The sequence below is a fragment of the Scyliorhinus torazame genome, chromosome 8 (genome assembly GCF_047496885.1).
Source record: "Scyliorhinus torazame isolate Kashiwa2021f chromosome 8, sScyTor2.1, whole genome shotgun sequence".
Lineage (NCBI taxonomy): Eukaryota > Metazoa > Chordata > Chondrichthyes > Carcharhiniformes > Scyliorhinidae > Scyliorhinus > Scyliorhinus torazame.
This window is the reverse complement of record NC_092714.1, coordinates 53,974,889-54,002,513: the sequence shown is the minus strand read 5'-3', so window position 1 is coordinate 54,002,513 and position 27,625 is coordinate 53,974,889. Positions and strand designations below refer to the sequence as shown.

Sequence of the window (27,625 nt, the reverse complement as noted above, 5' to 3'; positions counted from 1 at the left end):
TGCACTGCTTCCTGTTGCTCAGCCAACTATCCATGCAACCACTCACACTTGAAGTTTTACCATATGTGAAAAACTTAGTGGCAAGTTTGGTGTTGGAGGACTATTGCCATGTATGAGACTGCAGGTGGCACAGGGAATAATGAGAACTCCTTTCAAGTATATTTGCCTTGGCTGTAGCTGTTTTGAAAAATTTGGTGCAAGGCACTTTTTTTATTCTCGAACTAAAAAAAATCGTGAGTTGAATTTTAAAAAACACAACTCATGCCTGTACTTTATTTCCAAAGCGGTGTGTTTCCCTGGCTGAGGGAGTTCAAACTTCCCGCCTGAGTGGCGATTGGGCCAGTGCCAGACCGGAAGTCCTCGCTCCCATTGTTTACAATGCGACTTGCCATTCCATTGGTCCCCCTTTATGTAAATGAGATGACACCACCTGACTTCCGTGTTTTTATTTCTCAATGGAGCTCATCTTTATAGACTGCCCTGACGGGACATTTTCAAAGGCTTCAGATCACAAGTGTTGGCCTCGAGCTTAAAGTGGAAATGCCTGACTGATGGTCCTCAGGCAGGGTGCCCGATATGGGACTCACCCCGCTCCGGTTCCATTGACCCTGTCAATCATTAATCCACGAGCAGCTGTGGGCCCGCACTCTAATAGCTCTCTGCCATTGGCCAAAACCGGCTGCCGGGTGCCCAATGAGAGCTGACCGGCGGCCCCCCCAGAGGTCTGATTGGTCAATCGACACTCCATTCCATTGTTCGATTGGTCCCACTAACCGCCAATCAGGATTTAGCCGGGTCGGCCTCGCCCCCCCCCCAACCCACCGCCACGCCTGCAGGCCCGCGCCGAACTAGCCCCGCCTCCGCCACGCCTCTAGCCCCTCCCCCCCGCCCCCTCCACCTCCCCAGCACGCATCCAGCTCATCGCCAATCGGGGGCTACGGTTGGTTCCGTCGTGCTGTCAATCAGACAAATCGGATTGGTTGCTAGGGTAACCGGGGAGCGCAGAGGGCGGAGACGGCGAGCGGGGAGGGCGGGACTACGGGCTGGGCTCTGAGGCTAATTGGTGCAGACTGCTGCCTCTCACACGGGGGGGAACGCCACCCCCCTCTCCCCCTGTGGCTCGGTGTGTTTGTGTGGAGGAGTCTCGAGCCGAGTCGCTTTGGCTTCCCGTTGGGGCCTTATATCCCACACATCCAGAGCCCAATTCCCCCTTCCTCTCAGAACACAACGCCTGCACATGGTGCAGTTAGACAATCCGGTCCTCGACCCTGATCCCGCCCTGGAGGTTTTGACTTGATTCGCGCGAGGGAGGGGAAGGGCTCTGTTTATATTTCCCCAAGTGGGAGAGAGAGGGAAAGAAAGACCAAAGAAAAAGTGCCAAGAAAAAGAAGAAGAGGTCGGTAACATGGCGGCGGCGCCGAGGAATCCACGTAGCAACGTGAAGAAGGGTCGGATCCTGGGGCTGATCGACGCCATCCAGGACGCGGTGGGGCCGCCGAAGCAGGCGGCCGACAAGCGGATGGTGGAGAAGACCTGGAAGCTGATGGACAAAGTGGTGAGGCTGTGCCAGAACTCCAAGCTGCAGCTGAAGAACAGCCCCCCGTACATTCTGGACATCCTGCCGGACACTTACCAACACCTCCGGCTCATCCTGTCCAAGTACGAGGACCGCATGCACGTCCTGAGTGAGAACGAGTACTTCAAGATCTACATCGACAGCCTGATGAAGAAATCCAAGCGGGCCATCCGGCTCTTCAAGGAGGGCAAAGAGAGGATGTATGAGGAGCAGTCTCAAGATAGGTAAAGACCCCCCCCCCCCCCAAGAGACAAATAACGGTGACCGCCAGCACAACACTGGCGACTCATGCTCCCCACACCTTTTCTTCCGATGCGAACCAGCGTGCAACTTTTCTAACTACTCGCAAGCACTTCTGACATGTCATATTTCTTTTAATACACCTTTACACAACGACTGTCATTCTGGCATTTTCCGCGTAGGTGTATTTTAATAACCTAAATATCTTTAAACGAGTGGAAATTGCATTGTCAAGAGTTTCAACCCAATTTGCGTTTTGCCCTTTAAAATCGTGTCTCCGCCCCTTCCCCCCCCCCCCCCCCCGTTAAAACTAACTCCACAGAAGTTGTTCTGAAAACGTCATTGGGTGGATTATTGTGAAGTATCAAATCATTTAATTCATTTAACGTAAATGAAAATCAGTTTCTGGAGATTCAGCCAATTCCAAGTGAGTTGTTGGAATGGTTTGTTAAGTATCAAACCCTTTAATTCGCTTAATGTGAGTGGAACTCTGTTAATGGGGATTCAGCCAATTCTAAGTGTGTGCAGATTCTAAGTGTAATGATGAAATTAGTTAAGATGAGCAAGGTGTCAGAACCTATCTTTTTTTAATAATCCCTTTGCCAGGATTTTTGTAGAGGATACAGATGCAAAACCTATTCAACTGGCAGTAGAATTTCTTGGTAAATCAGCTGCAGAAGATTATAATAACGTCATGGTAGTTAATTCTGAGTGTCATCGCACAGCAACACTGCACTGGTGGTCAGTGTTGAACTGGAATACTTTGGCACAAGCCTGAATAAGCCCACTCTCCTAAAAATGTTACTATTATACAACAGCACTTACAGGAATAGTTATGACTCGAGTCTTACTCGTGGTTTCCGTTGACTATTGTAAATTGAACGTCTTCTTTGTGGCTTGATGTCATCCAAGCTGTTAAGTGGGATTTATACTCTGTACAGTTGAGTTAGCAAATTGGCTGTTTTACTGGTGTGTTGTCTGGTTTAGTAACTTTGCAACTTCATTTGTAATTCTATCACAAGACAATCCAGTATAAGAGCGCCAGTTTTTCTTCTCTGCCCATAATTATTGAGCTTTGCCCAAATGTGTTTATAGAACTTGTGTTTGCAGCATTTCTTGTTTCAGCTGCCATTGAAACAATTTACAGACTCTTAAAAAGAAAAGGTCTTGTTTTGTCACGGCAACGTGGCTTAGTGAGTAGCATTTTTCTCAGCCTTATCCCGGAGTCAGAAGATCATGGGTTCAAACCCTACAGGATTTGAACATATGACTGAAGCTGGTAGTTTAGTATGGTGCGCTGTTGGAGGTGTCATCTTTTGGATGAAATGTCTAACAAAGACTCCATCAGGGGGAGACACAAGATTTCAATGCACATTTTGAGGAACAGCTGGAAGTTCTCCCAGTGTGCTGACCTTCAATCAATACCACTGAAATACAGATTTTCTGGTTGTTAGGCTCATTGTTTGTGGGACCTTTTGCACATTGTGTTTGCCTACAAAATGATAGCTGTGACTACACTTTAAAAGTAATTCATTGGCTGTGATGTGCTTTGGGACATCCAGAAGTTTTGAAAAGCATTATAGAGGCATTATATAAGTAAGTTCCTTCAATTAATTAAAGGAATCATCTGTTTAAAATTGAGAAACTTTTGGATTAGACTGGTTTTGTTTATTGTCACATGTACCGAGATACAGTGAAAAGTATTTTTTGCGTGCAGCTCAGACAGATAATTCTGCACATGAAAAGAAAATACCTAATAGGGCAAATACAAAATACACAATATAGATACATAGGCACAGGCATCGGGTGTAGTATTACTCGGTAGAGAATATAGAGTCATAAATGTTTACAGCATGGAAACAGGCCCTTCGGCCCAGCTTGTCCATGCCGCCCAGTTTCTATCACTAAACTAGTCCCACTTGCCTGCATTTGGCCCATAGCCCTTTATACCCACCCTACCCATGTAACTGTCTAACTGCTTTTTAAAGGACAACTGCCTCTACCATTGCCTCTGGCAGCCCGTTCCAGAGGCTCGCCACCCTCTATGAAGAAATTTACCCTCTGGTCTCTTTTGTATCGCTCCCCTCTCACCTTAAATCTATGCCCTCTAGTTCTGGGTTCCTCTACCTTTGAGAAAAGATTTTGACGATTTACCTTATCTATGCTCATCATTATTTTATAGACCTCTGTAAGATCACCCCTAAGCCCCCTATGCTCCAGGGGAAAAAAGTCCCAGCCTCTCCTTATAACGCAGACCATCAAGCCCTGGTAGCATCCTTATAAATCTCTTCTGCACTCTTTCTAGTTCAACAATATCTGTGAAGAGATCAGTCCATAAGAGGGTCATTTAGGAGTCTGGTAACAGTGGGGAAGAAGCTGTGTTTGAATCTGTTAGTACGTGTTCTCAGACTTTTGTATCTCCTGCCCGATGGAAGAAGTTGGAAGAATGAGTAAACCAGTGGGAGGGGTCTTTGATTATGCTGCCCGCTTTCCCAAGGCAGTGGGAAGTGTAGATAGAGTCAATGATGGGAGGCAGGTTCATGTGATGGACTGGGCGGTGTTCACGACTCTACTTTCTTACGGTCTTGGCCTGAGCAGTTGCCATACCAGGCCATGATGCAGCCAGATAGGATGGTTTCTATGGTGCACCTGTAAAAGTTGGTAAGAGTTAATGGGGACGTGCTGAATTTCCTTTGTTTCCTGAGGCAGTATAGGCGCTGTTGTGCTTTCTTGGTCGCAGCATTGGTGATGTGCACACCTAGGAATCTGAAGTTGTCAACCATCTCCACCTCGGCCCCGTTGATACAGACAGGGGAATGTACAGTACTTTGCTTCCTGAAGTCAATGACTATCTTTTTAGTTTTGCTGACATTGAGGGAGAGATTGTTGTCATTACACCACTCCATTAGATTCTCTATTTCTTTCCTGTATTCTGACTCATCGTTGTTCGAGATCCAACCCACTACGGTCGTGTCATCAGCAAACTTGTAGATGGAGTTGGAGCCAAATTTTGTGTCTCAGCCGTGTGTGTGTATAGGGAGTATACAACCTTGTTGGAGGCTTGTAGTGCAGACTGGCAGTGAAGTTGAAACAATAGTGAAGGTGGAATAAATGAAGGTATAGCGATTAGGTGTCATGGTTAAGGTTTTTACTCTGTAGATTGAAGCAATAGGAAAAAACTGAGTTAGCTAGGGAGATGTGCAGATTTAATGATGGCTTAGAATAAGAAGAGTGTATTCCAAATCACCTATTTTGCCAGAATTCTACACTAGCTTGGAAGTGACAGGAAATGCTGACATTTATGCTGGCAGATAAAATGTTCAGGAGTGAACTGTCATTGGAATAGATTAGGATCGCTCTCCACATTACAAACCTTTTAGCAAACATTACATAAGGAAAATAATCAGATTCTTAAAATCACATTGGTTGCACGTTCATGATTTTAATATGTGTCTAGCTTTTCACTTCAAATGTTCTTCCCAAGTTTTGCTCAGGCTTTCTGTAATACTTGTTTTCCAGGTATATACATAAAAAATCCTTATCCCCAAATAAGGAAAAATAAACAACAATGAGTGATTTCCTGCCTCTAACCTTGCATCTGCACATCTGGTTACACTGTTTTGGGAATAAAAGTTAGGAAATGGAAAAAGGAAGTTAAACATTCGTCTTCTCATTTTTGGTGAAAAAGTATATTTTGTTTGCACCGGAAGTATATATTTTCAATTGGAAATAGAAAGAATAGCCACAGCCTGGAAAAATCTATCGCTGTAATTAACTTGAATTTAATAAACACCAGAAATAAAAACACTTGGCAGCAATGATTCATCCTTATTTAATATAGATGATCTTTGGATTCCTACTGAAAGATAGATTCATGTGCAGGAAAAAGGAAATGCAGAATTTAAGCAAACAGTCTAAATAAACCTCTGTCCTGTACCAAACTTTAGTATGGAAGGGGGTGGAAATAAAAGGGGAAAAAAAGGGTGCTGTATTCCTTAAATTTTTCTGACCAGTAGAATAGTTTGAAATTTGTTGATAAACGTTTGAATTTGAGATGGACCTATTAAAATAAAGGAAATCTAATGTATACCAGACAGAATCCTTTCTTACCCGTAATGTGGCCCCAAGAAAAGGAGGATGTTATTACCAAGCGGATGTAGTCATTATGAGCTGTACTGCTGACAGTCAGATGTGAATTGCCTGAAAGAAATGCATCCTCCTGAAGTTTGAATGGTTTGTTTTAGACTTTTCCCAAATGTTTAATGAGGAATTCCTCCAGAATATTTTCATTGCTGTTCGGGGCACAGTATAAGGGAAAATTTAACATTTTAAGCACACATTATCAAGCAGTGTTTGAAAGTAAAGTCTTTATTTTGCCAACCTGGGTGATTTTAATATAAAAATAGAAAGTGAATTTCAGTTACTTAAAAAAAAAAATTTAAAGTTCCCAATTCTCTTTTTTTCAATAAGGGGCAATTTAATGTGGCCAATCCACCAACCCTGCACATCTATGGGTTGTGGGGGTGAGACCCACACAGATACGTGGAGAATGTGCAAACACCACACGGACAGTGACCCAGAGCCAGAATCGGAACCGGGTCCTTGGCGGCGTGAGGCAGCAGTGCTAGCCACTGTGCCACCGTGCTGCCCTAGTGAATTTTAGTGACACTAAATTTTGTTATGGGTCATGATGCCAACCAACATGTTACTTGTGATTGCACTTAGAAATATTGCAAAATGGACTCATGGGCTCATGGGATGTGGGATTTTCCACCTGCTGAACTAATTTCAGCCATTCCAAGTCACGGCCAGGCTTTGCCCTTTGTGCAAGTGCAGGGATAGGGCCGGAGGGTTGTGGGGAAAAGTGGGTGTCTTGGAGGTGCGGGCAAGGTGGCAGGGCATCTGGAAGGCTGCTTTATTAAGTTTATGGAAGCTAGTGTTCCTCTTCTTCCTGCAAGCATTATCTTGCCTCCTTGAGTTGGAGAGTTAGAAAAGACAAAGTAACGGTGCTGACTTGCAATTCCACTAACCTCTCCCCTCGCCAAGTAAACTGCACAGAAGCTGAGAGTTATGCGGCCTAGCAACTGCAGAAAATCAGAAATGGAGGCGGGTGGACCTCAAATGTTCTTCAGGCTATATTTTGAGTACTGCTGTATCCCATAAGGTGCTTTTAATTTGGTGTGGGAGCATAGGGAGAGCATTATGTTGCTAGTCTTTTTCTCGAGTTTTCTTTTAAATACCTGTTTCTGTTTTAAATTAGACATTGGGCAGAAACAGAGTTAATACATCTGACAGAAGTTTAAAAACTTGGGCAGCACGGTGGTGCACTGGTTAGCACTGCTGCCTCATGGCGCCGAGGACCCGGGTTCGATCCCTGTCCCGGACCACTGTCCGTGTGGAGTTTGCACGTTCTCCCCGTATCTGCGTGGGTCTCATCCCCACAACCCAAAAGGATGTGCAGGGTAGGTGAATTGGCCATGCTAAATTGCCCCTTAATTGAAAAATAAAATAAAATTGGGTACTCTGAATTTATAATTAAAAAGTAATTTCAAAACTTGCTGCCAGAACAACGTGGGTTATGCCAAAGGCAACAGAATGGGGTTTGTCAACTTTTGCAGTAACAATAAATTGTATTAATATAGCACTCTGGCATGGGAGGACATCTTGGCATGTTTTACATTAAGGAAAGAAAGGACATGACGTGATTAACGTCTCATTTGATGTACAGAAGAATTTTGAAGCATTTTCTCTGCTGGATATAATGCTTGTATCAAAAAACTGTCTTTTATCCTGCCCCACATATGAAACTGAAGTCTCTTATTACTTAGAAATATGAATTAAACATGAACCAGGATACTATAAAATTGCCCAAGGCCAAATTTGAGTCTTTGAAATTTTTGCATTCTAAAATTTGTACTCTATCTTATACTGACCAGGTTTCATATTTTATATAAAACTTGCAGCACAGAAGCTGGGCATTCTGCATGTTTTAGTGCTACCCATGAGCTTCCTCCCACTCTATTTGGGTGCACAGGCCATAAATTCAAAATGTGCATCTGACATGGATCTTGAAAGTTAGCAAGCACTGAGGAAGGAGTGCTGGTGACAGAGCTCCAGAAGATGTCAACAGCTGGTGGAATGGGCAGACACATGGCAGATGAAATTCAGTACTCCATTTTGGTTGGAAGCATGAAAGGAGACATTAGAAGTAGAATGGTACAGTTTTGAAGAAGGTGCAAGAACCGTCAGACCTGGCAGTGTTTGTGCATAAATCTTTGACTACAGGACAGGTATGGAATCCTGGACTTTATAGAGGCATAGTGCATTATGGCCTGGAAGTTATGCTAAAATTATGTAAAAACTTAGTTCAGCCTCAGTTGAATATTTAAAAAAAAAAAAAAAAAATTTAGGGTGCTCAATTCTTTTTCTTTTCCAATTGAGGAACAATTTAGTGTTGTCAATCCACCTACCCTGCACATCTTTGGGTTGTGGGGGTGAGACCCACACAGTCATGGGGAGAATGTGCAAACTCCACACGGACAGTGGTCCGGGATCGAACATGGGTCCTCGGCGCCATGATGCAGCAGTGCTAGCCACGATGCACTGTGCCACCCCAGCAGAGTATTTTTTTGGAAAAATATTTTTATTCAACAAATACACAACCCCAACCCCTCAACAACAACTAGAAGTGCTAACCACTGTGCTACCTTGCCGCCCTGGGTATACTTCACCCTAGGCTTTATTAATAAAGGTGCAGAGTATAAAAGCAAGGAATTTGTTTAACTTGTATTGTTTCAGCCTCAAATGGAGTATTGCACGCAGTTCTGGGTGCTACACGTTAGAAAATATGTGAAGGGTCGGCACTGTGGTGCAGTGGTTAGCACAGCTGCCTAACAGCGCCGAGGACCCGGGTTTGATTCCTGCCCTGGGTCACTGTCCGTGTGGCGTTTACACACCCTGTGTCTGCGTGGATCTCACACACACAAACCCCAAAACGTGTGCAGGGTAAAAAGATGTGAAGGCATCAAAGATCCACGAGCATGGTCCAAGAGATGAGAAACTTCACTTACATAGGTAGATTGGGGAAATTGGGACTGTTTTCCTTGGAGAAGGGAAGGCTGAGAGGAAATTTGATAAATGTGTTCGAGTCATGAGGGGTCTGAACAGAGTGGATAGAGAAAAATGTTACGTTTCGTGGAAGGACTGAGAACAAGAAGACAGAAGTTTACGGTAATTGGCAAAAGAAGCAATGGTGAAATGTGGAAAAACCTTTTCATGCAACAAGTGGTTAAGATCTAGAATACACTGCCTGAGAGTGTCGTGGAGGCAGGTTCAATTAAGGTATTCAAGAGGGGATAGGATTGTTATCTGAAAAAGAAAAATGTGCAGGGCTATCGGGAGAGGGAGGGGAGTGGCACAAAGCAATTTTCTCGTATGTGGGTGGCACAGGCACAAGGGGCTGAATGGCCTCGTGTGCTGTAACAATTCTGTGATTTTTGTCCCACCCTGGGCATCAAATTTTGGAAGGATGTGAAAAATTTTGCAAAGGTTGCAGAAGAAATTTTCTAGAATGATTCCAGTTGTGTTGGTAGACTATAGAATCTGAGGCTTGTTGTGTTCATGAGAGCAAAGAAGGCTGAATGAGACTTCAAGTGTTTAAGATCATGAAGAGTTTAGAAAGAGTAGCAAGTTTTGGTTGTGTAACTAAATGCTCTGTGAATTGGATTTTTGTGCCAATGAAAATGAGCAGATGTCATTATATTCGAGTATTGAATTTGTATAGTGGAATTTTGAAATCTCACCAGTTTAAAAACGTGTTATTTAGTACAGCATTCATTTATGTGTGAACAGAACTGTACAGCAAATTTGTGCTATATTCACTTTCTGTACATAACTGTCGGCTGTGTCATGTGGGAGTACCTTTTATAAATGGGTGTGTATATGAATATCTGTAGTGAGAGTACCTTTAAGGAATGGGTGTTTACTACTGCAGTGATGTCAGAGAGTGGGTGGAGCTGGGCTGTCTGTCCGCTTTTTACTTTCGTTTTTGAGCAGGCTGCAGGGTGTGTTTTAGTTTTGTTTTCAGTGTTGGAGCTGAAGCCAGACCAAGCAGGTGTACTGCTGTTCTCTCTGCCATCAAAAGACTATCTCTTGATCATTTGGTGAATTCAGAATTATAAATGTTTTCAGTAGTGACTTTAACCTGATGTGCTTCTGATAAAAGTTTTGTTTTTAAGTTGTATGGATGTTAAAAAAGGAAAGCTTAAAGGTTTACTTAGTGTTGTAGTCTTTGGGGTTGTATTTGAATTGATGGTTGCTAAAATGTTCACTATGTTTTAAAAAGGTTAACTTGAGTTCATAGAATAAACATTGTTTTGTTTTAAAAAATACTTTTCCATTTCTGCTGTACCGCACATGTAGAGTGGGCCGTGTGCTCCCCATACCACAATCTAGTAAAAGTTCTGGGTCAGGTGAACTCCATGATACACTTTGGGGTTCTCTAAACCTTGGCCCATAACAGCTGAAACAGATGCAAACTGGTACAGAAAAGTAAAGCATGTTAACTTTCTTCACCTACACTGGATGCATCATGTCGTCTGTTGGACTTCAATGGGTGCTTGGAGCTTAAGTCTCTGCTCAATGATTGGATGGAAACCATCGCAATAGGCAAACAAATGGAGGGGGAGAAGGTGCCAATTTTTCGATTGGCAAGCTGAAACGTCATGATCATCAGCATGTGATTTCAGCTGGTTGATGACACTTGCAAGACAACTGTTCGCGACATGGAATAGATGGACTGAATATTGCCATAGATTCTCCACAAGAGGCAAAGGTTCACCTCGCAAGAGACCAGGCTCGCAGAATGTCTATTAATGAAGTACAAAGATTAGCCATTCACCTGGTAGGGAAAGAGTTCAGTGGAAATGGTAGAGTAAGGCAAAGAGTTTTCTGTAAAGAACTCCGTAGCCTCAAAGATAGAACACTCCGGCCCCTCATCTCACAAATGGTGTACAGTATGTTCTCTCCATCTGCCTCTCAAATAAAAGAGGTGGCTAACCTTGTAAGTATCTAAGCTCCAAAGCTGTGCTGCACATAGTTGAAAGACCAGGGGCGGGATTCTCCGATCCTGGGGCTAAGTGTTGACGGCGGCGTAAATGCCGGAGCATTTTACGACGGCGTCATCTGGCCCCTAGGATCAGCGATCCTGCGCTGCACAGGGGGTCAGCACGGCACTGGAGAGCCTCTTGCTGCTCCAGCTGCCGATACGGTCGCCGCGGGTCCACGCATGCGCGCCCCGGCTGGCGTGAGTTCATGCATGCGCGCCATGGCCGGCACGAGTTCGTGCATGCGCGTGGATTGCCTTTTCCACTCCGGCCCCGACACAACATGGCGGAGATCTACAGGGGCCTGACGCGGAGGAACATAGTATCCCACCGGGATTAGCCCGTCCGCCGATCGGTAGGCCCTGATCGCGGGCCAGGCCACTGTGGAGGCCCCCTCCCCCCAAACCAGGCAGCATGAATGCGGAGGTCCCACCGGGTAGGACCACACGAGAATGACATCGTCGGGACTCGGCATATCGCACGGGGAGAATTGCCGGGGGGGGGGGGGGGGGGGGGCATTGAGCGGCCCCAACCGCCGCCAATGGCGCCGATTCTCGGGCGGCTGGAGAATTGGCGGACCGGCAATGGGGTGGCAGCGCGTGATTCATACTCTTTTCCCCCCCCCCCCCCCTCCTCTCTCTCTCTCTCTGGCGATTCTCTGACCTGGCGCGGGGACGGAAAATCCCGCCCCAGTTCTATGAGGAGCCTGTCTCTCTTATCAACAGAATCCCTAAGTCAGAACATCTTTTACTTCTTGTGGATTTCAATACAAGTGTGGGTATGGGCCATGAGGCATGACCTACCTCTGACATGGTGGCCTGGGAAAGATAAATGAGAACGTTAAGCGAATGCTGAGATTTCTGTAACTAACACCTTTCAGAACAATGCATGCCACAAGGTGTCCTGGAGATATCCAAGATCAGGGCATTGGCAACAGCTGGATCTGATCATCACCAAATGTGACTGAACAGCATTCTCAACGCCACACTGCTACCATAGTGCTGCCTGTAATGCACATCACTCTCTGGCGTGCATAGGGTGAGTATAACAATTCTAGAACTTTTTTCATTTAAAACAAATGCTGTACTCATATCAACATCGGTTATCTGCCTACCCAGATAAAAACTAACAGTTCCTCAATTCGATTGAACAGTGTCTGTTTGGAAGTCAATACTTGTGTACAGAAGCAATATCAAACATGCTTTGAGACACTATCTACAATATTGCATTCTCAACATGGGAAGCAAGAGTGGTTAAATGCTGACTAATTCAAGGTGAGCAGTAACTGGAAGTGAGTCCAGAAAAAACAAAGTTTGGCAATTTGTGCACCTTCTCAACCCACTGTCTTTGTATGCAGCAGAGACTGCCATGCCAGAGTGGGCTCCTGAGCCACACCAGATTATGCTCAACAAACTTGGCGACCTCAGCACAAACTATTATCTTACAACATAAAAGACCTGTCTAATTGTAATTGAACATACTGTGCCTTTTGTTTGTGAAGGATTTTGGTTGAGGTGGGCGTGTTTTTGCCAAAGCACCCAGCTTTTGCTTTACATATAGAATTTTTAAAAATGTATTATTTGATGAGATGTGGGCGCTGCTGGCAAAGCTAGCATTTATTACCCACCCCAAATTGCCCTAGAACTGAGTAGCTTACTCGGCCGTTTCAGAAGGCAGTAAGAGTCAATCACATTATTGTCCCCCCCCACCTCCCGGCCCGGCCCTACCGTCAAATGACCACCCAACCCTTCCAGAACTTTATCTGATCTTTAACCTGCAAATGGGTCTCCTGCAACAGCACCACAGCGGCCTTCAAACCCCTAAGGTGTGCAAACACCCTAGATCTCTTTACTGGTCAGCTCAGCTTCCTCACATTCCATGTGACCAGCCTGATGAGTGGGGCGTCTTACCCCCCTGCATCAGAGTCAACCATTCCTACCCTGTGGGGCAGTCGAGCAATCTCTCGGAGAGCCGACACCAGGCCCACTCAGATGCCCGTCAAATCCCCCGACACAACCAAACAAAGAAAGGTTTGCAGCCACCGTCAGAAAGCTTTCCCACCACACACTGATACCACACCCAACCAGCCCAGCAAGCAGTGACCAGGCAACTAAAGACCCCCCTCCGAACCCCTCCCAACATAAAAACAAAGCCCATAAGCTCATACTTAAAAGCCCCCCCACCATGTGAACTGCTAGTATCCCCATCCCTTTGCTCCCGTTAACTAACTATTTTAGCTCGCGGAGTGGCCCCCACACAGAGTACTATTCATAACCAAAATTCCAAAACACCAACCAACCCCCCCACCCAAGTCCAACTTTATTAGTTCCAGAACAGTGAGAAGGAAAGGGAAGAAGCATGGACAATAAACAACACCCATCCCTCCAACCCCCACAATAAAATTCCACATAAAAAGCTACAAAACTGCCCAATAAATACCCCATGAAATACCAGAAATCACCTCCCCACCTTCATTCAAACATCACCCCACCTATACAAAACACATTTATATTAACCCCAGTCCATTTCTTTGCACGAATGCTTCAGCCTCCTCTGCAGTCTCAAAAGTAATAGTCTCTATTTTCATAAGTAACAAGGAAGTGAACGGGGTAAATCGTGCCAAATTGAACCTTATTGCGATACAATGCAGCCTTGGCCTTGTTAAATGCTGCACGCCTCTTGGCCAGCTCCACTTCAACATCTTGATAAATTCTCACTGCATGGCCCCCCATCTGCAATTGCGATGACCCATTGCCCACCGTGAAACCCTTTTCTTTGTCATGGAAGCTGTGGAAGCTCACAATGATTGCACGCGGGCTTCTGCCTCAACGACCTGTGGGCTCGATCCAACTCTGGAGGTATCACCATTTCCCCTCTCCCACTATCTTCCAAAACAACAGTGACGTGAACTTTGTCAGGCTCGAGCCCTCCAGACCCTCCAACAACCCAATCACTCAAGTTCTGTCTTCTAGACCGATTTCCCAAGTCGCCCGCTTTGGCCCTTAATATTTTGTTTCGGCCACCACGCGGGCCATCTCTACATCCAGGGAGGTGATCTGATCACTCTGCTGAGACAAGAGTTATCTCCACCTCTTTCAACTCCAAGCCCTGCACCTTCATCACCTCGTCCACCTTAGCCAAGGCCTCGCAAATTGAGAATATCAAACAAAGAACAAAGAAATGTACAGCACAGGAACAGGCCCTTCGGCCCTCCAAGCCCGTGCCGACCATGCTGCCCGACTAAACTACAATCTTCTACACTTCCTGGGTCCGTATCCTTCTATTCCCATCCTATTCATATATTTGTCAAGATGCCCCTTAAATGTCCCTATCGTCCCTGCTTCCACTACCTCCTCCGGTAGTGAGTTCCAGGCACCCACTACCCTCTGCGTAAAAAAACTTGCCTCGTACATCTACTCTAAACCTTGCCCCTCTCACCTTAAACCTATGCCCCCTAGTAATTGACCCCTCTACCCTGGGGAAAAGCCTCTGACTATCCACTCTGTCTATGCCCCTCATAATTTTGTATACCTCTATCAGGTCGCCCCTCAACCTCCTTCGTTCCAGTGAGAACAAACCGAGTTTATTCAATCGCTCCTCATAGCTTATGCCCTCCATACCAGGCAACATTCTGGTAAATCTCTTCTGCACCCTCTCTAAAGCCTCCACATCCTTCTGGTAGTGTGGCGACCAGAATTGAACACTATACTCCAAGTGTGGCCTAACTAAGGTTCTATACAGCTGCAACATGACTTGCCAATTCTTATACTCAATGCCCCGGCCAATGAAGGCAAGCATGCCGTATGCCTTCTTGACTACCTTCTCCACCTGTGTTGCCCCTTTCAATGACCTGTGGACCTGTACTCCTAGATCTCTTTGACTTTCAATACTCTTGAGGGTTCTACCATTCACTGTATATTCCCTACCTGCATTAGACCTTCCAAAATGCGTTACCTCACATTTGTCCGGATTAAACTCCTTCTGCCATCTCTCCGCCCAAGTCTCCAGACAATCTAAATCCTGCTGTATCCTCAGACAGTCCTCATCGCTATCCGCAATTCCACCAACCTTTGTGTCGTCTGCAAACTTACTAATCAGACCAGTTACATTTTCCTCCAAATCATTTATATATACTACAAAGAGCAAAGGTCCCAGCACTGATCCCTGTGGAACACCACTGGTCACAGCCCTCCAATTAGAAAAGCATCCCTCCATTGCTACTCTCCGCCTTCTATGGCCTAGCCAGTTCTGTATCCACCTTGCCAGCTCACCCCTGATCCCGTGTGACTTCACCTTTTGTACTAGTCTACCATGAGGGACCTTGTCAAAGGCCTTACTGAAATCCATATAGACAACATCCACTGCCCTACCTGCATCAATCATCTTAGTGACCTCCTCGAAAAACTCTATCAAGTTAGTGAGACACGACCTCCCCTTCACAAAACCGTGCTGCCTCTCACTAATACGTCCATTTGCTTCCAAATGGGAGTAGATCCTGTCTCGAAGAATTCTCTCCAGTAATTTCCCTACCACTGAAGTAAGGCTCACCAGCCTGTAGTTCCCGGGATTATCCTTGCTACCCTTCTTAAACAGGGGAACAACATTGGCTATTCTCCAGTCCTCCGGGACATCCCCTGAAGACAGCGAGGATCCAAAGATTTCTGTCAAGGCCTCAGCAATTTCCTCTCCAGCCTCCTTCAGTATTCTGGGGTAGATCCCATCAGGCCCTGGGGACTTATCTACCTTAATATTTTTTAAGACACCCAACACCTCGTCTTTTTGGATCACAATGTGACCCAGGCTATCTACACCCCCTTCTCCAGACTCAACATCTACCAATTCCTTCTCTTTGGTGAATACTGATGCAAAGTATTCATTTAGTACCTCGCTCATTTCCTCTGGCTCCACACATATATTCCCTTGCCTATCCTTCAGTGGGCCAACCCTTTCCCTGGCTACCCTCTTGCTTTTTATGTACGTGTAAAAAGCCTTGGGATTTTCCTTAGCCCTATTTGCCAATGACTTTTCGTGACCCCTTCTAGCCCTCCTGACTCCTTGCTTAAGTTCCTTCCTACTTTCCTTATATGCCACACAGGCTTCGTCTGTTCCCAGCCTTTTAGCCCTGACAAATGCCTCCTTTTTCTTTTTGACGAGGCCTACAATATCACTCGTCATCCAAGGTTCCCGAAAATTGCCGTATTTATCTATCTTCCTCACAGGAACATGCCGGTCCTGTATTCCTTTCAACTGACACTTGAAAGCCTCCCACATGTCAGATGTTGATTTGCCCTCAAACATCCGCCCCCAATCTATGTTCTTCAGTTCCCGCCTAATATTGTTATAATTAGCCTTCCCCCAATTTAGCACATTCATCCTCGGACCACTCTTATCCTTGTCCACCAGTACTTTAAAACTTACTGAATTGTGGTCACTGTTACCAAAATGCTCCCCTACTGAAACATCTACCACCTGGCCGGGCTCATTCCCCAATACCAGGTCCAGTACCGCCCCTTCCCTAGTTGGACTGTCTACATATTGTTTTAAGAAGCCCTCCTGGATGCTCCTTACAAACTCCGCCCCGTCTAAGCCCCTGGCACTAAGTGAGTCCCAGTCAATATTGGGGAAGTTGAAGTCTCCCATCACCACAACCCTGTTGTTTTTACTCTTTTCCAAAATCTGTCTACCTATCTGCTCCTCTATCTCCCGCTGGCTGCTGGGAGGCCTGTAGTAAACCCCCAACATTGTGACTGCACCCTTCTTATTCCTGATCTCTACCCATATAGCCTCACTGCCCTCTGAGGTGTCCTCCCGCAGTACAGCGGTGATATTCTCCCGAACAAGTAGCGCAACTCCGCCTCCCCTTTTACATCCCCCTCTATCCCGCCTGAAACATCTAAATCCTGGAATGTTTAGCTGCCAATCCTGCCCTTCCCTCAACCAGGTCTCTGTAATGGCAACAACATCATAGTTCCAAGTACTAATCCAAGCTCTAAGTTCATCTGCCTTACCCATAATACTTCTTGCATTAAAACATATGCACTTCAGGCCACCAGACCCGCTGTGTTCAGCAACTTCTCCCCGTCTGCTCTGCCTCAGAGCCACACTGTCCCTATTCCCTAGTTCCCCCTCAATGCTCTCACCTTCTGACCTATTGCTCCCGTGCCCACCCCCCTGCCATACTAGTTTAAACCCTCCCGTGTGACACTAACAAACCTCGCGGCCAGGATATTTATGCCTCTCCGGTTTAGATGCAACCCGTCCTTCTTATACAGGTCACACCTGCCACCTTGATCGTTTTCTCATGGCCCTCTGAGACCTCCCAGTGTAATTTCTGAAGCTGGACTGCTAAAATTGCTGTAAGCATCTCAGCAGTTAGTGGAGTGGACCCTGAAACTCCGAAGCCTCCGCCATTTTTTCTGTAGTCAAGGCTCTCAAAATTTCCAAGTTCGACGATAATTCCTCTTTCTGCTGCTTGGTCTTGTATTGGGCATTCCATTGATATGGGATATTTAGCCCATCAACATGAACAAACCTCAGTCCAAATTTCCGACAAAAATTGGGCGAAAAGGGCTTTAAATAAAGTTAACTGGCGGGAGCCACCTCATGTGCAACGGCTCCCCTATATCCAACACGGGAAATGAGATTAATGCTGTTGATATGATGTAAATTGATTTTCGGTCCCATTTAGGTTTTTACACCGGTTAGGACCAACAGAGTAAACCTGACTGTTGAGATGCAGAAAATGCAATTGGATGGGAACCAAAAATCCTCTGTTGTGTAATTGATATTAAAGCCCTGGCACATGTGGAGGCCACTGAATTTAAACTTCAGTGCTTTTCTGAGTGGGAGAATAAATATTTTGGTTGGTGAGAGATTCCGTGTTCCCTTTGCTCAGAGTGAGGGTTGGTTTCTCATTTTTGGCTCAAATGTCACTGTTTCAAAGTAGGTAATTCTGTGCAGAGTTGAGCACTGAATCTTATGACTCTGGAAAGCAGTATTCTGGTATGTCCTGTTCTAGTTATGCTCAGTAGGAGTAAAGTGTGGAAATTATGACAAGTGTTTGTTGAACGGTGTTGGTGCAATATTACATGAAATCCTGTGGCATCCTGCGATGTCTGTGTTACATTGTGGGTTTCCATCTGTGACTGTGTTGCCACTTGGTGATATCTTAAATGAGGTTGACTAATGTGTACCTTTGCTGTAAAATCTTTTTGTTCTAATCTTCTGGTGGGTTGCTTTCTGGCAGAGCACCTTTCCGAAATGAATGGCTTTCGTATCTATAAAAGTGTGCACTTCTATTTCTTTCTGTCCAATTGTTATTTTAAAAAATTCAGCCAGTGCCACATCCCTTTAACAAAGTTTTTTTTTTTCTATACCGAAGTAACCCGAAACGAGAACAAAATAAATGAAATTGACTTGACTGAATATGCTGTCTTATTTATTTTGGAAGAAGAGAAGGGGGACTGATCTCTCTCTCCCTCTCCTTTCTGCACACACACGCACTATCTCTCTCTTGAGCACACTAGGGCTTGCACTTTCTCTCATGCCCGTTCCCTCTCGGGCGCACTCGGGCTCTTGCGCTCTCTCTCTTGCGCAGTCTCTCTCGTGCTTGCGGAATTGTAAGCTAGTCTCAGTATTTCTATTTGTAAACGTTATCATTGTAAAAACCCATGTAGTTCATTAATGCCCTTCAGGGCAAGAAATCCGCCATCATTACCTGGTCTGGCCTACATGTGATTCCAGACACATAGCAATGTGGTTGACTCTTAACTGCTCTCAAGGGCAATTAGAGAGGGCAACAAGTGCTGGCCTTGCCAGCGAACCCACAGCCCATGAATAATTAAAAAAAACTTATCGTGCTGTATTATACCATGGACTACTCACTGGGCTGCTTTCCAAAAGGAAATATTGCACCAATGTTTAGAGTTAGAAATATTACAAATTTGTTTGTACTGCTGTTAAAATATTATTATAGTAGCAATAATGGGACACCAGAGAGTACAATTAAATAGAAAAATTTCCTGGAAATCTAACATTTACTTACAATAAATGTAGACTTTGTTCTGTTGACCAGTTATGACTGTATATTATCACAATTGGAGAGGAAATCCTAATGATTCCACTGAGTTTTCCCCAAAGCAAGACACATGTCAGGAGTGGAATGGAATACTCTCCAATGGCCTCTTTGAGTGTAGCTTCAACAACATGAAGAAGCTGGACACCATACAGAATAAAACAGCCCGCTTGATTGGCACCCCATCCATCACCATGATCATTTACTCTCTTCACCACTGTGACACAGTGGCAGCAGCTTGTACCATCCACAAGATGCACTGCAGAACCCACCAAAGCTTTGACAGCACCTTCCAAACTTGCAACCTCTACCACCTAAAAGGACAAGGGCACCAGATACATGGGAATGCCACCACCTGCATGTTCTCCTTCAAGTCACTCACTGTCCTGATTTGGAATTATATTACCATTTCTTTACATCGCTGAGTCAAAATCCTGGAGCTCCCTTCCTAACTGTACTGAGCGTGTACCTACACCAAGTTGTCCACAGCGGTTCAAGAATACAGCTCACCACCACCTTCTCACTGGCAATTAGGAATTGGCAATAAATGCCGGCCTAGCCAGGGCACCCATGTCCCATGAATGGATTTTTTAAAAAACACTGGTTTCCGAGTATTCAGACTGTTAAGTTCTTTAGAAAGCTGGGGAAGGAGTAACTAAACTGCTGAAACACAATTAAAGTAGTGGAATGGAAGGATTTCAGTGAGGAAGATCGAGCAGTGAACATAAGAACATAAGAACTAGGAACAGGAGTAGGCCATCTGGCCCCTCGAGCCTGCTCCGTCATTTAATGAGATCATGGCTGATCTTTGTGGACTCAGCTCCACTCTCCGGCCCGTACACCATATCCCCGAATCCCTTTATTCTTTAGAAAGGTATCTATCTTTTTCATAAAAACGTTTAAAGAAGGAGCCTCAACTGCTTCACTGGGCAAGGAATTCCAGAGATTCACAACCCTTTGGGTGAAGAAGTTCCTCCTAAGCTCGGTCCTATATCTACTTCCCCTTATTTTGAGGCTATGCCCCCTAGTTCTGCTTTCCCCGACCAGTGGAAACAACCTGCCCACATCTATCCTATCTATTCCCTTCATAATTTTATATGTTTCAATAAGATCCCCCCCCGCATCCTTCTAAACTCCAATGAGTACAGTCCCAGTCTCGGAAGGTGATGGCTTTAAGTTAAAGTAAGGCAAACTTTGATTAGATGAGAAATAAATCGATTCTGTAAACTGGGTTGAACTAATAATTAAATCCATGGTCAAAGAAATATATATTTGTAGTAAATGCAATAATGGGCGACCACCAGTCAACTAACAACGATGGGGGGCTATTTTTCCCATTTTCCCATTATTCAGTATCAAAGCGTTCAAAGCTGGGCAATTCTCCATACTTTGCACTGGGGCTGGATTATTTACTCTGATGGTATTGGGCAGGTCCTTCGTTTTTTTACACTTCTGCTTCAAATATTCTTTTCTTCCGCACACTAAGCTCTCTGCTTCTCTAAATCTACACATTCCTGGCGCACCAACAGCATTCTGTATTGCTCTTAGGCTGTTGTTTAAATCTTCTATACTTTGTGGCTTTTCTGGCTTCTGCATTATTCTCTATACATAAACCAACACTCAATCCTGGCACTACTGCTGCTCACAACTTTTCACAACTTCCTGCCCTAATGGACCTCATTGCTTTGTACACTTTACAGCTCCTGGCACCCGTCTCGGTGCTCTCTATCACTGACCCCATTTTCAGCGTCTTTTTAAAAGTTAACTCTGATTCAGCTAACAATTTTCTCTGTATAGCTGCATTGTTCACACCACATACCAATCGGTCCCTCAACACGTCATCAGCATTGACCCAAAATTGCAGTGCTCCACGATTTGTCTTAGCTTCAAAGGCTGCAATGGTTTTTCCGAGGCTTCTAGCCTTGCTTCAAAGGCTGCAATGGTTTTTCCGAGGCTTCTCCCCATGGAGTTAAGTTTGTACCTTTTACTGAAGGCTGAGGGTAGGAATGCCCTGTTGCTAGCTCAACAAGTTCTGCAAATGTCTTCGTGTCTGGAATATCCAGGGACATTAAACTTTGGATCATGCTATGCATCTGGGTCCCCCATGCAGTAGCAATATAACTTTCTTCTTCTACGGGGCAGCATGGCGGCGCAGTGGGTAGCACTGCTGCCTCACGGCGCCGAGGACCCAGGTTCGATCACAGCTCTGGGTCACTGTCCATGTGGCGTTTGCACATTCTCCCCGTGTTTGCGTGGGTTTCGCCCCCACAACCCAAAGATGTGCAGGGTAGGTGGATTGGCCGTGCTAAAATTGCCTCTTAATTGGAAAAAAATGAACTGGGAACTCTAAATTTAAAAAAAACTTTCTTCTTATTCTGCCACTCTACTGCTTTCTCTTGACGGCAGTAATTAATGCAAGGTTTCAATTTCAACTGGGTGCCAACCAGTCCAACCAGTATTTCACCCAATGGAACATGGTACGACAACACGGCACAAGCAGCCAGGCTGATTGATTGTGGAGAACATTAAGCTGAGGCTAAACCTTTTCTTTCTTAATGTTGATACATATTCGCTTTTAATATAATTATTTGGATGGATCAGGAATGGTTTTTCTAGTTTATTTTCTTTATCTCACTTTCCTCACTTTCTGGTGCTGTAGCCGATCATGGCTGAGATTGGCTAATTTAGCGTATACAAGAGTTATTTGCGCTTTTAAATTTATTGGCCAGAAGAAATAAAGGATCTTTGAATCTGTTATACAGTAATTTCTTAGATTGGACTATATCAGAATATAACAATATATTGAAGAGTCATTAAACTCGAAGCTTTAGCGATGGTGTTCTCTCTCCACAGATTATGTCAGATCTGCAGAGTTTTTCCAACACTTTGTTTTTTAGCACTATGTTTGACTCTTTCTTCATATAACCTGTAAAACAACAAAACTGTCACTTTGAAATAGGTTACATTAAACTTGGAAATAAATTCACCAAGGTTTATAAGGTCCGGGGTATAAACTAAGAGCAGCTAAGGGCTTTAGGTTAGTGACATAAAAATACAGATATAATAAGGCTTCCCCATTTGTTGTGTTGCATCTGTTTGCAAAATATCTGGGCCACTCTGCCAGTTGAGACAAGGTAAACTATTGTGTCTGCTCTTGCCATGTTGTACTGTTGTGAGTCACGTGTAGTAATTTTGGGAGTAAAGGAATAAATAATCTGCTCTTGGCTTTCTTGAAAATTCCTCAAGTTTGCTTGTGGGAAATGGTAAATGTTTTAATTCCTAAATAATACAACTAGTTTCTCTGCTGTGGCACTGTACTGTATGTGTGAAGTCAAGACTAAGCACCTGGCTGAAGGGACCGAATGTAGAGTTGCTAAATTTGTTGATGAGACAAAGGTAGATATGAAAGTGATGAAGAGGGCATAAGATAGGCTAAGTGAATGGGCAAAAATTCGGAAGGTGGAGTATGGTGTGAGAAAATGTGAACTTGTCCACTCTGGCAGGGAGAATAGAAAAGCAGCATATTATTTAAATAGAGAGAGATTGCAGAATATTTCGGTTCAGAAGGATCTGGCTATCCTGGTACATGAATCACAAAATGTTAGTATGTAGGTGCAGCTAGTGACGAGGAAGGCAAATAGAATGATGGCATTTATTGCAAGAGAAAAGGAATATAACACTTGTAGATGTTTTGCTACAGTTGTGCAGGATGCTGGTGAGATCACATCTGGAGTACAGTTTTGATTGCCTTATTTAAAAAAGGATGGAAATGAGTTTGAAGCAGTTCAGAGCAGGTTCGCTCGACTAATAACATGATGCATTTAAAATGGACGTTATGCTGAAATTATAAAGTCACCTTAGTGCCAGATGACCACAGGCTGCTTTCCCCTTTAAGGAGGAGAGCTGACTGGTGGCGAGGGACAAGATTGAGAAGGCAGATCTTCATGAATAACCTCGGCCATTACCGGAATTGAACCTGCACTGTTGGTTTTGCACTGCATCACGAACCAGCAGTCCAGCCAACAGAACTAAACTGGCCACCTATATACCTTCCCCTTTTCAGTGGTACACTGCAGTATCTTCACTGACAGAGGGAGCAATGTAGATACAACATAAGTTTATATGAGCAGCTACTATTACAAAGGTAAAGATAGGACCTAATAATGGACAAAAATTAACACTAAAGTGCATGCAAATATAAAAAAATTTATATTACTCATCAACCTTCTGCAGGTTTTTCAAATAGTATCTCGCAGAAAATAGCTTCTTTCACTTGTCTCTGATGTCTTTGTACTCCAATTTGTGAATTGGAGAACAATTCTCCAGTTTTTCCCTTCCTCTGGTCCTTTAGCTTCTCTTCAGCTTCTTTCGCTGCTATGCTTTTTTAACTTCCTTTTTCTGTTGGATAACAGATTGTGGGTGGTATTTCCTGGTGGGGCAGAGAAATGATTACAGGCAGCAGTGGTAATTGTGGGTCTCACTCGGTCCCTTGCTATCCACTCATTTCCACTATGTCCCTGTACTTCATTTCACTTCCTACCGTATATTCTCTCAAATCACTGTCCCTACCTACCTACCTCGAAGGGCTGAATGGCCTACTCCTTCTATTATCTATGTATGTTTCTTCTACAAGAGGCTACAGACTATCTTCTTTTTCCCAGTCCCCTCCGACCCACTTTTCTCAATTTACTTCCTCAGAAACTTTGTTTGCTTTCAGAATTATTCTTGTGTTTTCTTCAACAAAATCAGATTGGAATAAAACCAGAAACTGCACGCCTGTTTTTCTCTTTGTAGGTATGTATTCTGTAACATGGGTGTTAGAAATTATTAGAATATTTTTTGTGCAGGTGTAATACATTGGCAAGTGCCAACTATCAGCTATCATTGATGCCTTTGTGTTGGAAGGTGATGTTTTTAACTCCAGTTGAACAAAGAACAAAGAAAAGTACAGCACAGGAACAGGCCCTTCGGCCCTCCAAGCCTGTGCTGACCATGCTGCCCGTCCAAACTAAAATCTTGTACCTTCCGGGGTCCGTATCCCTCGATTCCCATCCTATTCATGTATTTGTCAAGATGCCCCTTAAGCGTCACTATCATGAAATAGAGGGATTTGAACACAATGCAGTCTGAAATGTCAGTGTAGTACTGAGGGAAAGCTATGCTGGCAGAATTGTTTTCTTTTGAATACGTTATTAAAAGCAAGGATCTGTCAGTTTGACCAACTGAACTTCAAAGATCCAATGGCACCATTCAAATGAAAACGGGAGTTTACCCATGCTGTTTATGGGATCTTATATTGTACAAGTTACCTGTACACGGTCTGGCTTAGGTGGCTTCTTTTGTCACTTCACAAGTACTGTGGGCATAATGTGTCCTGTGATTGGAGTAGGAGTGATTTGCCATGGAGTCTGATAGGATTATTATGAAGTCAGTAGAAACTGATTTTGCTTGAGAGGACTTTAATTAAAAATGGGAGCCATATTTACCCATTGCATCAGTGGGTATGTGCACCTGCTCCAAGATAATTTTTCTCCATGGTTCAACATCTCCTTAATTCAATACCTCCATGTTCTCTCTGCCTTCACATCCATGCAGAAGTGCCACACCCTTCACTTCCCTTCCCTGCCGTTCGACCTCTTGCCAGGCAGCCTGAATCTCAAGCCATTGCAATCTCTATTCCATCTTCCTTCACCTGCCTGTTCAAAGTTCACCTCTTCCTTAAGTCACAGTTCTTGCACTGCTTAATTCTCCTCTCTTTATGACTCCAGTAAAGCTCATGACTTTCATCTCCTTGCTTGTTGATACAGAATCAAAGAATAGTACAACGCAGGAAGAGGCAGTACAGCCCTTTGAGTCTGAGGCAGCTTTTTTGAAGAGCAGTTCAGTTAGTTTGAACATTCTTTCCCCATATCTCTGCAATTCTTTCTCATTCAGGTATGGTTACACTGCTTGAATAAAAAGGCATTAACCTGGAAAGTTTCTCACTCCTCCAGAGTGGCTGAGTATTTCCTGTGAGTTCTGTTTTTATTATTACTCATTCACTTTCCACGGGTAACCTTCCTCTCCTTTTTGAACGCCAGTCATCAGAACTCTTTAATTGACTGCTGACACATTTGGCTTTGACGATGGTGTCCTTTACAGTCAACTAGTCTGCGAGTGATTCCTATCTACTTTCACACGAGAATTATTGATGCTGGTGCCAGTGGAGTTATATCAAGTAAATGGGAAAAGTTAGGACAAGATTGCTTTGTATGAAGGATAACATTTTTGGTTCCAGTATTCCTAGCTTTCTTTGAGAATTTATTTTAAACTTGATGGGGTATTCTGAAATTAGACTGCAGTGTTCAAGTGCGGCGAAGATGCGTGATTTGAATCAAATTTGATGCATTATGGACCAGTGGAAAATTACGGGAGTGTTTATTTACTTTTGGATTGTCAGTGTGACTTTTAAAAGTCCCTGATAACATTTTATTGTTCATTCTTGGGAATATGAAGCAATTCACTGTTCATTCTTGGGGATGTGAAACAATTTTGTGGCGAATTTGCAACACAGTTGTAAAAGTGATGGGAGATTAGCTTTTCAATTTTCAAATTAATATAGTCCCATTGGTTTTCCCTTGGACTTTTCTTGATGGGAAGCTGGAGATCGATCGGAATACCAGATTGCTGAAATAGAATATAGGCCATGTTGTATAATACCTTACAATGTAAATATCTGGGGACATTATAGACCAAAACGTTCAACATTTAAAAATCACCTAACTAACATTTTTATTCCCTAATGAGAGAATGTCAAGATAATCATACTGGAAAATACGAGCCACGATTCATGTGATTGATTTTGAGTATATCCCAGTGCTGACCTATACCAGCATTTTATTGTTATGATATTCTTTTAGAGACATCTCAGAATATAATGGACAGTAAATGACATGAAGTGGAAAATAAATTGAGGGAATTGAAAGCTAGTCTCAGCAATGCTGACCATCAAACTATCATCGATTATGGTAAAAATCCATCTGGTTCCCTAATGTTCTTTGGGTAAGGAAACTTGCTGTCCCTATCTGATCTGACTCCAGACTCTCAGCAATGTGGTTGACTCTTAAATGACCTAACGAGCCAATCCGTTGTATCAAACCACGACAAAGCCTAAAAGAAATGAAACTGAATGAATCACCCAGCATCGACCTAGGCACTGGGGACGACAGTGGGAAACTCGGCCCTGTTGTCCTTCCAAAATCATCCTCCGTAACATCTGGGGGCTTGTGCCAAAATTGGGAGAGCTGTCTCAGAGACTAGTCAAGCAACAGCCTGACATCATCATACTCGTGGAATCATACTTCACAGTCGATGTCCCAAACATAACCATCCCTGAGTATGTCCTGTCCCACTGGATGACAGACCTGCCAGAAGTAGCAGTTCAGTGGCATGGGGTCAGGAAGGAGTTACCCTGATACTCCTCAACATTGTCGTTGGTCCTCAAGAAGCCTTGAGGCATCAGGTCAAACATGGTCATCGAAACCTCCTGCTAATTATGACTTACTATCACTGTTCCCCCCATTCTCCCCTGCAACTGATGAATCTGTATTCCACCATGTTGAACACCAACTGGAAGAAACACCTGAGGATGACAAAAGCATAGAATGTACTCTTGAGTGGTAGACTTCGATGTTCTTCACTGATAGTGGCTCGGTAGCACCACCACTGATGCAGGCTGAATTCTAAAGGACACAGCTGCTGGACTGGATCTGCGGCAGGTGATGAGGGAACCAATAAGGGGGAACAACCTACTTGACCTCATTCTTGCCAATCTACCTGTTGCAAATGCATCTGCCCATGACCATATTGGTGGAGTGAACACCGCATAGGCCTTGTGGAGATGAAGCCTCATCTTCGTATTGAGGATACCCTGTAGTATGGCACTATCCCCCTGCTAAATGGGATAGATTTTGAACAAATCGGGCAAACATAAACTGGGCGTCCATGAGGCGCTGTGGACCTCCAGCAGCAGTAGAATGGTATGTGATCTGTTTTTTTAATTTCATGGCCCGGCATACCCTACTCTACCATTACATTCAGGCTGGGGATCAACCCTTGTTCGTTGAAGAGTTCAGGAGGGCATGCCAGGAGCAGCACCAGGAATACCTAAAAATGATGTGTTAACCTGGTGAAGCTACAACAATACTACCTGTATGCCAACAGCAGAAACGGCATGCAGTAGACTGAGCTAAACAATCCCACCATCAACGGATGTTGCTTTTGCTCATGTGTTTGCTTTGTCTATAACCAATCACTGTTTTGTCGATGTACCATTTGTCAATGTTCCCTGTTGATTATTCTTTTGTCTACTATGTACGTACTGTGTACATTCCTCGGCCGCAGAAAAATACTTTTCACTGTACTTCGGTACATGTGACAATAAATGAAATGAAATCAAAATCAAATCCGATCCAAGCTCTGCATTTCTGCCATATCCAGTCATGATTGGTGGTGCACAATTAAACAATGCACTGGAGGAGGAGGCATGGCAAAAATTCCCATCCTCAATGATGGGGAAGCCCAGACCATTAATGCAAAGGACAAGGCTGAAATATTTGCAAGCATCTAAAGAGTGGATGATGCACCTAGGCC

At 44.2% G+C, this 27,625-nt stretch overlaps 1 protein-coding gene across 5 annotated transcripts in view; it reads left to right on the top strand.

Moving 5' to 3' along the window:
* Positions 1-1,080: 1,080 nt before the first annotated feature.
* The window catches only part of cblb (Cbl proto-oncogene B, E3 ubiquitin protein ligase), a 306,490-nt gene continuing 279,945 nt past the window's right edge, over positions 1,081-27,625 (top strand). For 3 of the 5 annotated variants that reach the window (XM_072513617.1, XM_072513616.1, XM_072513614.1), the window contains exon 1: positions 1,083-1,800. In XM_072513617.1, the coding sequence (XP_072369718.1) occupies positions 1,406-1,800 (395 nt within the window). In that variant the 5' untranslated portion in view covers positions 1,083-1,405. Of the gene's footprint in view, positions 1,801-27,625 lie in introns of all 5 variants that reach the window. The other 2 variants (XM_072513618.1, XM_072513613.1) reach the window with 2 other exon arrangements.